At 43.4% G+C, this 13020-nt stretch overlaps 1 protein-coding gene across 1 annotated transcript in view; it reads right to left on the bottom strand.

The window, feature by feature from the left end:
• Positions 1-12437, bottom strand: part of LOC108792504 (piggyBac transposable element-derived protein 4-like) — a 145155-nt gene extending 132718 nt beyond the window's left edge. The window contains exons 1-3 of the mRNA XM_018563296.1: positions 12327-12437; positions 11370-11526; positions 1766-1882 (exon numbers count right to left, since the gene is read on the bottom strand). Coding sequence (XP_018418798.1) covers positions 1766-1882; positions 11370-11526; positions 12327-12437 — 385 coding nt within the window. The remainder of the gene's footprint in view (positions 1-1765; positions 1883-11369; positions 11527-12326) is intronic.
• Positions 12438-13020: the final 583 nt, after the last annotated feature.

Genomic DNA, 13020 nt, shown 5'->3' with positions numbered 1-13020 from the left:
ATTTATATCTATCTATCTATATATATATAGATATATATATATTTACACACACACATACATACATACACATTCATTGGCCACTTTAATAGGTACACCTTGCTAGTACCGGGTTGGACCCACTTTTGCCTTCAGAACTGCCTTAATTCTTCGTGGCATAGATTCAACAAGGTGTTGGAAACATTCCTCAGAGATTTTGGTCCATAGTGACATGATAGCATCACACAGTTGCTGCAGATTTGTGGGCTGCACATCCATGATGCGAATCTCCAGTTCCACCACATCCCAAAGGTGCTCTATTGGATTGAGATCTGGTGACTGTGGAGGCCATTGAGTAGAGTGAACTCATTGTCATGATTAAGAAACCAGTTTGAGATTATGTGAACTTTGTGACATGGTGCCTTACGCTGCTGGAAGTAGCCATCAGAAGATGGGTACACTGTAGTCATAAAGGGATGGACATGGTCAGCAATAATACTTAGGTAGGCCGTGGTGTTTAAACGATGCTCAATTGGTACCAAGGGGCCCAAAGTGTGCCAAGAAAATATCCCCCACACCATTACACCACCACCAACCTGAACCATTGATACAAGGCAGGATGGACCAATGCTTTCATGTTGTTTGCAGCAAATTCTGACCCTACCATCTGAATGTCGCACCTGAAATCGAGACTCATCAGACCAGACAAAGTTTTTTAAATCTTCTACAGTATTGTCCAATTTTGGTGAGTCTGTGCGAATTGTAGCCTCTCGTTTCCTGTTCTTAGCTGACAGGAGTGGCACCCGGTGTGGTCTTCTGCTGCTGTAGCCCATCTGATTCAAGGTTCGACATGTTCTGCGTTCAGAGATGGTATTCTGCATACCTCGGATGTAACGAGTGGTCATTTGAGTTACTGTTGCCCTTCTATCATCTCGAACCAGTCTGCCCATTCTCCTCTGACCTCTTACATCAACAAGGCATTTTCGTCCACACAACTGCCGCTCACTGGATATTTTCTCTTTTTCAGACCCTAGAGATGGTTGTGCGTGAAAATCCCAGTAGATCAGCAGTTTTTGAAATACTCAAACCAGCCCGTCTGGCACCAAAAACCATGCCACGTTCAAAGTCACTTAAATCCCCTTTCCTCCCCATTCTGATGCTCTGTTTGAACTTCAGCAAGTCTTCTCCACATCTAGATGCCTAAATGCATTGCGTTGCTGCCATGTGATTGGCTAATTAGCAATTTGTGTTACCAAGCAATTGAACAGGTGTACCTAATAAAGTGGCCGGTGAGTGTGTATACTGTATATATTTTGGATTCCCTCTAGATTTTCCATATATAGCCCTTCTCTACATATTCCTTTTTCTACAGTAGGTAGGGCTGTATAAAATAAAATAAAAGGAAAAAAACAGACATTCTCATAATAGCTAAAGTAGATAGGTAGTCCTGAGAAAGCACATGCAAAGGTCTCACAACTAGTATCCATTGGAGAAAAAGAGTACCAGTAATGGAAATAAATGAATTCATTTTTATTGTTAAAAAAAGTTTGACCACCATTGTAAAAAAAACGGACGGACGGCAAGCTCCTATTAGCGAGGCGCTGTAAATATACTGCTTTTTTTTCTGCTCGTGCACGAGCAGAAGAAACTGCAAGCTGTACACAGCCAGTAATAGGTGTTATACATACAAGCAATCAGTGGCTCTATAGCCGTCCGATGGCTTGTATGTGCGGCCCTGCACTGTGCGCTCTCACCCCCCTGCATCGCCGCCCCCCTCCAAAGCCCTTACCTTCCATCCCGGGCTCCGCTGTCCCCTCTGCGGGCCCGGGACCGGCTCGGGCGGGTGTCAGCAGGATGATGGGAGGGAGATCACCATCTTCCTCCTTGTTGATCTCCTCTCTGATCTCTGAATGCGGAAATTATGTATATTGCATCACTTCCGCATTCAGCTGTCATTTCTCTGGCTGCTATGGCCAGAGAAGAAGCTGGTGAAGCAGATCTAGGGTTGCCACCTTTTCTTCAAGCGAAACCCGAACACTCTAGCGACGCGCAAACATTTTTCGGGGAGAATGAGTCGTGGCTTATTCATAAGTCAATAGTGCCACGCATTCATATGTAAATATCACAGTTGAGACTATTTTCAGTGGGGGGCCAGTAGCCCCTATCTTAATTTTGGTTGCCCCTATCTGCCTGACATCTTGTGTCCGGGTTTCTGCTGCCATGAAACCTGGACACAGCATTCAAAACCCGAACTGTCCAGGTGAATCCTGGACAGGTGGCAACCCTAAGCAGATCTCTGCTTCATCAGCTTCTTTGGGGGTCCCCAGGTAACATTAGGGGTCTTAGATACCCCTAATGTCTGCATAAAGAGGACCTCTCAGTGTGCCTGTGCTATCACATAGGAGGATTGTAGCCCCCTATGTGATGGCAATAACATTAAAGGGGTTATTCACAAAGCTGCCAAAGGCAGCCGAGTGAATAACCCAGCCAAAGTGAAGTGAGCCAAACAATGTTCGGCTGTTCACTCCGGCTCAGTGCGGCTGCACTTCGGCTGCACTTCAGCCGAGCCGAAGTGCTGAAGGACTTCGACTCTGCCGATCCAACATCTGGATCGGCTGAGCCGAAGCTCCGGCAGCTCACTCGCTGCCATTCGCCCCTATTCACATAGGGGCCGAATAGCAGAGTGAATAGCCAAATGTCGCCCCGCTTCGGCTGACACTTCGGCTCAGACGAGCCGAAGCAAATGTGAATAGCCCATACAGCAGCCCTTTGGTTCGACTGAACCGAAGGGCTCCGGCGGTCGAAGAGAGCCGAAGGATCAGCCGAAGCTACGGCTGGATCCTTCGGTTTCTTTGTGAATAGCCCCCTAAGTGTACAAAAAGTAGTAAAAGAATGTGTCACATATAAAAAAAAATTCAAAAAATAGAAATGTTTAAGTCCCCCACCCCCACCCCCACATAAACGTAAATACGCGTCGGGTGCGCCAACTTGCGAAAACGACAATTGCGCTGCACATATACATATCACCACGAATGTCGGAGTGAGAGCAATAATTCTAGGGCCGTTGATCACTAATAACACTAAACTGATGAGCGATTAAAGCTTTTAAAGCTTCGCCTATAGCCAATTTTGGGTAGAGTAGTTTTTTGCGGTTTCACGGGCGCAAGCACAAATTTAGGCTTGGCATGTTTGGTGGCTATTGACCCGACGTAACCCCGCCTTTTATATTTTACAAAAAAATTGGGTAATAATAAATGTTTCATAATTTAATATAGGAAAATGTTTTTTTTTCCTAAATATAGTTAAAAAAACAACATCAAAAACCCAGTGGTGATTAAATACCACCAAAAGAAAGTTCTATCTGTTCTCAAAAATGGTATAAAATGTATTTCAGTACAGCGTTGCATGATGGAATAAATGTCAGTCAAAGTACCGCAGTGCTGAATACTGAAAAATGGCCTCGACAGCAAGTGGGTATTAACACCTGATCAGCAAGTGCTTAAAAAGCCACATTTAAGAGGCCCTGAGGTGCACCAAAATGTCATTTCAGCATAGTTTTTACACAATGCTGTCTGACCACATTAACAAATAGCTGAAGTGTTGTATAAGTGTTCACATAATGACCACACATGGTTCAAAATAAGGTAGATATAGTGTATACTATATAAGCACTTGAGAGTGGAGATGGTTATTTTCTTAATGTGTTTCATGGTCAGCTTCACCAGGAGAACAGAGATCATCTAATATATCACATTAAGATAAAACACATGTCTAGCACCTTGAAAGTCCCATTTATGAGATGTCTTTTTAATGATACTTCTATTAGTGCAACAATGGGAAATGGGAAACAAACATTCATATATCAGGGAGTCCCGCAGCCATTGCTACTTCTGCTGCCTCTATGTAGTTAAAACTGAATTTTTAACATATGTTAATACCTGATAATCTCTAAAGTCTAATATATGTATAAAGTCCAATATATGAGATATCTAAATTTTGAGATTGTTGAGGATGTGGTGCCTTAACCATCAACCAGTCTAGCTCACTGTATTGAAGAATCATTATAGTTTGTCTACTGGTTGGGCGCTTTGTGCTGGCATGCTTAGTGTATTTTGTGAGACATTTGTGTGTACAGTAATAGTGTTTATTAGATATGCATATTTAACATGCAGAGAATCACAATTACTTATTAATGCAAATGACCCCAGTGCTGTTACAGTCTTAGTCATGGCTTTTGTCTGCTTTTTTGTATTTTTAGTATTGATGTTACGTTTGTTTTAAACAGCCAGCTGTTACCATAAATTGTGTACAAATGGAATATGCTAATATGACCTGGTACAAAAAAGTATTTGAAAATTAGTATAAACAAGGCGAGTTCAAATGCTGTCATACTACAGAATCTTTGGAAGCTGCAAGCGATAACTGAGGATAAATATAATAAAACAGCACACTGCAACTTTCACTCTCACAAAGGACAAATATGTTTGGCCCCTTTCACACGGGTGCCTGTCAGTTCAGAACAGCATGCATGGATCCCCTGTGGATTAGAGCAGTTTGGAACGGATGTCACTTTTGTGACGTCCATGTCCATTCAGTCTATTCCACCCTCTTGCGATGTTAGGTCCATGGGGAGTTGGATGTAAAGGGACATGTGCCCATTTACATCAGCTTACCCCAGATCCACCACAATCAGGTCCACCAAAACAGAACTTTGTTCCCTTTGGTTTTCTGGACCTGGACAGAGTCGGGGGTAATCCAATGCAAATGGACGCATAACTGTTTAGATCCAGCTGCCCACAAAGTAGCATTGGACTTCCGATCTGATCCACCAGAACAACTGACAGGCGGACCTGAGTGGACCGTCCGTCTGAAAGGGGCCTTAGATTTTCTTAACCTAAGCAGCTAGCTCATAGACTAAAGTAACCTATCCATACTGTAGCAGACCCAGCCACTTAATCATGCACCATGAAGCAAGATCGTAAAGCCTAACTGCATCCAAATTATTTTAAAATTGACTAAAACAAAGAATAATTACAACCTCAGGATAAAATGCTGTCTTTATCACCACTGATGAAATTTCTTCTCACTTCCTGTTCAGTCTGGCACAATATGACATGTCATGCTTTCAGTGGCGTAACCAGAGTTATGGGCGCCCGGGGGCAGAACATTTTTTTTCGCCCCCCCCTCATATTATATAAACATCCACTAGAACTGTACCCCCCACCCCCACATATATATATCAGCTAAGGAACTACAAGTCCAAGCATGCCATCATTGTCCCTGTACACCCCCCTCCCACACACACATATCACACATATAAACTATGCTGGCTTCCGCCGGGTTTTCAGTGTGTAATGACAGATGGCGTCCCTGGTTACCTGGTAACCAGGGACGCTGATCTCTCTGCAAGTGGCCGGAGCCAGCCGTGAGATGACGGCTGGCTCCGCCCAGCTTCTGCTTTCACCTCGGCTCAGCCTTTGGCTTGACTGAGCCGCTCGGCCAACTTCCGGAGATGTACCGGCTATAGCGAATAGCCCGTACAGCAGCCCTTCGGTTCAGTAGAACCGAAGGGGTCCTGAGGCCGAAGCTAGCCAAAGGATCAGCCGGAGCTACAGCTAGATCCTTCGGCAGCTTAGTGAATAGACCCCTAAGTTTGCGCTGAAAACGAGTATTGATAGACTTGATCATAGATATATTTTATAGGCTTTGAATGCAAGGCATTTGGCATGAGAACCCAGCTTGTAGATGAAAGACAACAGAAAAGACAGCATACAGTGACATGTTCAAAATATAAGACTTTCTATTAAATCCTAGTTCCTGATATCATTTTTACTCCACAAAAATGGCAAATAAGGTCTCTACAATATAATACCAACCACAATAATTCAGCGTATTGACATTTTTACTTCTTACTGTAACAACAGGCTTCCTTAGGTAAGGAATCTCACAATTACTAGTTGAAGAAACGTTTATGAATTTTCCAAGAAGAGACGGGGATGAACATTTATGAAGAGCTTTCACAAGGAATATCACTTGAAGAAAGATCAATAACACCTCCGCTCCAAACAAAAATGTTTAAGCTAATGCTAAAGATGGTGGAAAGATATCGCCAGCGCTGTATTAAAGTACAGGAAAATATATTTCTGCATTGATCATGTGAGGACATCTTTTCTGTTTAATAAAGAAAGCATGGAAACAGATCCATAAGATGACAATATGCTTTACTTATTCAATATATGGAAATATTACCCACATGTCACATAAAAATGGCAATTCTTTGTTTTGCTTTCTTACCTTTTAACCTCTTAAATAAAACTCTGGACAAAACCTATTGGATTAAAGTGACCCATACAAGAGGGGTTAAAAATCTAAATAAAGGTTCTGTGTAAACATGAGGTAATATGCTCACCTCTCCAGCGACCCATGACTCATACTTCCCCTGTGTTCCAGCACTGCAGTCTCTATCAGTGTCTATAGCATTCAACACTCCCTGGAGTATCTAATGCCTGTGTCCCCTGCCATACGTCATGGTTCCTTCTGACCCCCACAACATTACAGGTCTCAACCGTAATGTGGGGGTTGAAAAAAGGGGGCCACGGTGCACAGCTAGGGACACAGGCATCCAGTACTCCTGGACCGAGGCTGCAGCACTAGAAAAGAGAGCCAGTAGCAGACAGGAGACCCTAGAGGGGTGAGTATCATTTCTTTTCTCTTACAGGAAGCCTTCATTCAGGATGTTTTAATTGTCCCTAGACAGCGTTGGTTTAAAAAATACTTTGTGAATAACAATTCACATGTCTGATTTTTCATTTTTGGAGAGGAACGGCTGCACTCCTTACCGGAACCCCTATGTATAAAGGAGGGTGCTGTAGTACCCACGGATGGCATTGTGCATCTTCAAATATATGATAAATGTCACCAGCACACCTATGTCAAAAATCTATCTTCTTTATTGATGCAGACTGTCACAAAACAATGTTTCAGGGCCACGCAGGGTCCCCTTCATTAGGTTTTAGTATGACATACTAAAACCTGATGATTTGTCATTTTGACACAAAGTTTGTAAGGAAAAATACAAGTGATACCTTCGTGACTTAAAAATACAAACCAGCTCTACAAACCAGAACACAGTGAACAATACCTTTCTCACAATCCTTCCCAATTTAAATATATTATGAAACCATGCATGAATAGAAGTACTTTTACTAAAACCCACATGTAAAAATGTTCAGTGGATCTACAAGAAGCTGAACATTTTTTACTTTTCTTATAAGTCGAGCTTAGTCCACCCACTCTCATTTTCGGAATCTCCTTATGAATCCTTAAAAGTAAAACCACCATAAGAGAAATAAACAGGCTGCTATTGATGGACAATTTAATGTCTGTTATATTGGCTCAGTGGTTCCAATACTTTCTGTGCCACAGATCCAGAAGAAATTTGCAAATCAGGAAATTCAGAAAAAGCCAGAAATGTATTTATGCGTACTTATTCACAGTCAGTGACTCAAAGTATCAAAGCCATAGGATCAGCATGACAACTGGGCAATTGACACTTTCAGAAGGCAATATCACCAATGTCAGCATTTATGCATCTCTCATGACAGATTTCTATGGGAATATTAGTGTCATAGACCAGAAGGGAGGCAATGAGGAATATGAGTTCAACTTTTACAGGAAAAATCTGGATTTTCCTATAACTGCAACCATCTATAGTTTTGACATTTGTTTTATAATAAGCTCAGTTTGAATTGCTCACGCGTGTGACTAGTTTACTACAAGTCCAGCAATGGTTTCTCCTATATCTACTCAGTGTGAGCTTGTATTTTAGGAACTAAAATACTTCTGCAGCCCACAATAAAAAGTAACACTAACATAAGCAGAAAACGTACTAAATCAAAAAGCAGAGTACCTCATTGCATCCCATTAGAAATTATTGAATTCATGTCAGTAAAAGATGGATTCTGATTGCTATGGGCACTGCACTTTGCTTCTTGTACTTTTACTGAGTATGCCTGCAAGTGCACACACCAATATTATATATGTTTGGGTCAGTTTTCACCTTCGTGCATTCAGTGTGTCATTTATTAGAAATTCATGAGGTTTGGGACAGCAAAAGATATACATAGAATTTCTATAAATGATGAAACATTAAGTGGCTGCATAATTACTTTACAAGAACTTTATCAGCTTGCTAAAACCAAAAAAGATGACTAATACCAAAGAAAGAAAAATAGAAGTACATTTATGACATACATTCTAGAAGATCTTTAAGATAAGGAAATGATGCATTGGTGGGATGGGATCATATATTTAGAAGTGAATTGTGAATTAAAAAAGTGAATTAGAAGTGAATTGTGCACCAATGAGTCCTGCAATTTTCTTGAAGAGGATCTAAAGCAGGCATGGTATGCTTGTTCACTGGAGTGCACTGATAAGTGGATGTAGATAATTATAAAACAAGGAGAAAGAAACTATGATCACATTCCTGCTGATATTGCTGGTTTGCAAGACAATTTAACACAGCTTTAAGATTTATCTGCATTCATGAAGTGGGAAAAACATCAATGAAAAAATAGTTATGTTTAAAGCCGACCTTATCAGCAGTAAGAAGTCAGAAACATTTAAACAGGATAGGAATAAATACCTAGAAGGGAAAATATTCAAGTGGAGGAGAATAGGAAAGTTTCTGACTGCAGAAGAGCAGTGCGAGCGTCAGGATAGGAGATTAAGGGGTCTATTCACGAAGCTGCCGAGGGCAGCCGAGTGAATGAATGATCTGAAGTGAAGTGAGCCGAACACTGTTCGGCTATTCACTTCAGGCTGGTACGGCTAATTTCCGCCGAGCGGCATTTGGCTCGGCTGTTCTGCTCGGTCCCCTTCATCAGCTTCTCTCCAGCTTCTGAAGCCGGAAAATGACACAAGAATGTGGAAGTGATGTAATATACATCACTTTCCCCATTGCGACAACAGGGAGGAGATCAGAGGGAGTTCTTGTAATGATCTCCGTCTGATCCCCTGTCACAGAGCAACCATGCTGGTCTCGGGCTCGCACTGGGCACAGCGCCCAGATTGCCGGCGGATCGCTTTTAAGTAAGCAGGAATTGTCGCCTGTTTACAAATGTTGACAGGTTCCTGCTCGTGTGCGCTGTGCAGCGCGTGTGAGTGGGCGGGGCTAACAGGCCATCTTGAGACGACCTGTCACATCCAAGAAGTGATTAATAGGGGGCGTGAACCCGGCCATACCCCAACTATGTTGGAGATGCCACACGGACGAAGGCACCCTCACGCACATCTTCTGGTCCTGCCCTCAAGTACAACCCTTCTGGCGAAAAGTACACTGTGCTATCCATAAGATCACTGGATCTACACCTCCCTTTACCCTCACATATTCTCTCCTCCACTGGGAACCTGGAAAGTTATAAGGACTACTGAAGTGCTTGTAGTCCCACCTCATGGGGGATGGATGTGTATAATGAACATACATCAAGGGAAGCCCAATGATATGTGGGTTCCCAAGTGTAATGTTGTAGGATATCGATCAGGTGTCCTGAATCCCTGAGATAGGAGGCTATCTCAGGCTATCTCAAACAAGCACAATTTATTGTTGACTCAACCAAGTTCACGTTGGAACACAATTACTTTCTTTTTTTGGACCAATTTTACATCCAGATTCAAGGCACAGCTATGGTAGCAAACTATGCCCCTAGCTATGCCAACCTGACAATGGGACACTGGGAACATGTCCACATATGGCACAATAACCCATTCGCAAAACACCTCATCTTTTATGGTCGCTACATCGATGATATTATCATCATTTGGGACGGACCAGTTGACACCTTTAAGGATTTCGTAACATTTTGTAATACCAATCCCTCCGGGCTCAAGTTTACACACATGATTGACGAACACAAACTCATATTCTTAGATCTGGAGCTCACGCATGAAGACAATAGAATCATAACCAAGACCCACTTTAAACCCACAGCCGGCAACTCTTATCTTCATTTTAACAGTTGCCATCACCCCTTATGGAAACGCAATGTCCCCAAGGGTCAATTTTGGAGACTTAACAAAAACTGTACTGACAAAAACGACTATCTTGAACAAAGCAACGTCCTAAAGAAAAAATTCATAGAAAAGGGGTACCCAAAAGATCTGGTCAACAAAGCCCAAAAATTTTTTTCCAAACATAATCACATGGACAAACAAACACATGCAAGCAAAATTACGACACAAAGCAACGCAGTACGCTTCATCACACCATTTAATAGGAGTTATAGAGCCATCGAATCCATCTTAAAGAAAAACTGGCACCTACTACAGTGTGACCCGAGATTAGGCCCATCTTTACCACCCAAACCAACCGTAGTGTTCAAAAAGGCGAAAAGTATCAAAAACATCTTAGCACCCAGTAAATTGGCCTCCACCCCAGCAAAATCAACCCGCACCTTCCTTTTTGACAATAGAGTAGGTATATATCAGTGCAAGAAGAAACTATGCCTTACTTGCCAATTCATAACGCACGGCCAAAAAACTTTCAAGGACAGCACGGGCAACATTTACCCCATCCATCAATTCACCACCTGTGAACACGACCACGTGATCTATGGCCTAAGATGCCCCTGCAACCTCCTCTATATAGGACGCACAATACGCCCACTCCGCAAGCGTATAGGAGAACACAGAAGATTTATTGAAAAGGGTGACACTGAACACAGTGTCCCCAGACACTTCCTCTGCAAACATAAAAAAGATATAAAAAAACTCCAGGTTTTTGTCATTGAACAAATCCCCAATAACCAATCCCCACCTGAAAGATTCCGTCAGCTATGTAGACAGGAAACATACTGGATTTACAAGCTGAACACCTTATCCCCCCATGGTCTAAATGAAGATTTAGAAATCAACACGATCATCTAACAAATGTGTCCTAAACCAGCACAGTATTCTCAAAGATTCACATTCATTCTTTGAATCTGCCTCCAGCCGTCCCCAATCAAACGTTTCACATTTACCCTCAGTGTGTACATCAGGGTTATGGGCCCGCCCCCCGTCTCCCTATTGGCCTTGTTCCTCCTCCCTGGTCCACGCCCACTGATTTGACCCTCCCCGTTCGTTCCTTTAAAAAGTTTCCCCGCCATTTCCTTCACCTTCACCCTGGCTTGAAAAAGAAGTCTACACTTCGAAACGCGTAGCCATCTCATCCTGCAAACACCCGCCTTGTACCCAAGTGTCCCGCCAGCACTGGGCACGAACCGAGGTGTACACTCCAGTCTGCAACCACCATCTGGACTAATACCGCTGTCTCGCGGCAATCACGAGCCACCGGTGTCCCCCTCCTACATTACACACAGTGTGACGCTGCCGGCCCCCCAACCCACCCCACACACCGCAAAGGCTGCTGATCGCCGGCGGCATCCACATCGGAATCTGCTCCACTTTGCCGCCCGCCCCCTCTATCACACACGCCAATTCATTCTGCAAACACCCGTCTCGTGCCCGAGTGTCCCGCCAGCACTGGGCACGAACCGAGGTGTATACTCCAGCCTGCAACCAATGACCGGCACCTAGATTAATACCGCTGTCTCGTGGCAATACGAGCCACCGGTGTTCCCCTCTTACATTACACATCTCCTTGTCACAGGGGAATCCCTGATATCACCTGGGAAAGTTTCTGATCAGTCCCCCTAGGGCATACCCGTCTGGAAAAATTCTCTTAGATTAGCGATTGAGAAGTACACCGCCTCTGCCTCCCCATCACCTTCAATCAATAGAACTACAGACAAAAAGACTCTTTTAACAAAGATTCGCAGTCAGGATTTTCCTGAAGAAGTGGCACCATCTATCCTTACTCCTCATCGATGACCTCGCAACACTCCTCACTCAAGAGTAAGTTTCTACATTTTTTTCTTTGATTTGTTTCACACCGTATCCTCACCGTCGCAATTTACATTCATGTTCCCTGGGGATCATCTGAACAAATTGGATCGACCGCCGAACATATCACTCGGCTACAGAAATTAAGACTGCTCCTCCCAACCTTTTCCCATTCCCTCCTCCCTGGCTCCGCAACACGCCCTCTCACTTAGTTTGTAGCGCTTCCCTCCTTGTTTTCTCTGTTGGATCCACTGGGAACCTGGCCAACCAACGGGCACCTTTAAATCACTACACAGACACCTCATTAATGCAGCACGCACGATCATACCCGCCACTGGCGGACTGACAAAGCACCCACAATCCAAGAATGGCTCGTTCAGGTGGGTCACGTCTATGAGATGGAGGAGCTCTTGGCCACTAAACAGGACACACTGGATAGATTTAGAAAACTATGGGCCTGCTGGACTTACTTTGCTAGTACCACTTCTTGTCTGCCCGTCTCTTGTCAAGTCTCTGACCATTCCACCGCGAGACACTATGGATGCACTAGCCAACAGGTCGTAACCACGATGATAGCTCATCACCCACGGTATATAATACGAAGCACTACTAGATCGGAGTAACTCAAACACACCCTGATAACTATTCGGGAGATCAGGGCGCCTAATAATGAAAAATGGCGGAATGGGTGGACTGTAAAGCACTGTGGCAGACACTTCCCCCCTTATCCCCTTCTTTCGTTCCCCATTCAACCCACTACTAAAGGGATTCATATCTCAAATGTATGTATGTTACTGTTTTGCATTGAAACCCGCATGTGGGTTGATAACACACACATGTATCTTCTGTTGGATCCCTGTGAAAACAGAATAAAACTTATTTGAAACAAAAAAAAAAAAATAGGGGGCGGGAAGTCTTGAAAAGTAATTCTGGCCATTTTCAAGCACCAACACTTTCAATAAGATGCCTTTAAGCTGTATGTGGTGTTATGGAACAGTACAATTATCGTGGACATCATATTCTGCCATGACATTCAGCATGTCAAATAGTTTTTTTAGGATTTTTTCATTATTGCTTGGCTGGTGTGATACTCCAGATAAAACCGGAATTGCTGATAGTGAGGAGGTGCAAATTTTAGGGGGGACCACACGTTTCCCCCCCCCC

Source organism: Nanorana parkeri, unplaced genomic scaffold (assembly GCF_000935625.1).
Source record: "Nanorana parkeri isolate BGI_ZX_2015 unplaced genomic scaffold, ASM93562v1 scaffold651, whole genome shotgun sequence".
Taxonomy (NCBI): domain Eukaryota; kingdom Metazoa; phylum Chordata; class Amphibia; order Anura; family Dicroglossidae; genus Nanorana; species Nanorana parkeri.
This window is presented reverse-complemented; position numbering and strand designations above follow the sequence as displayed.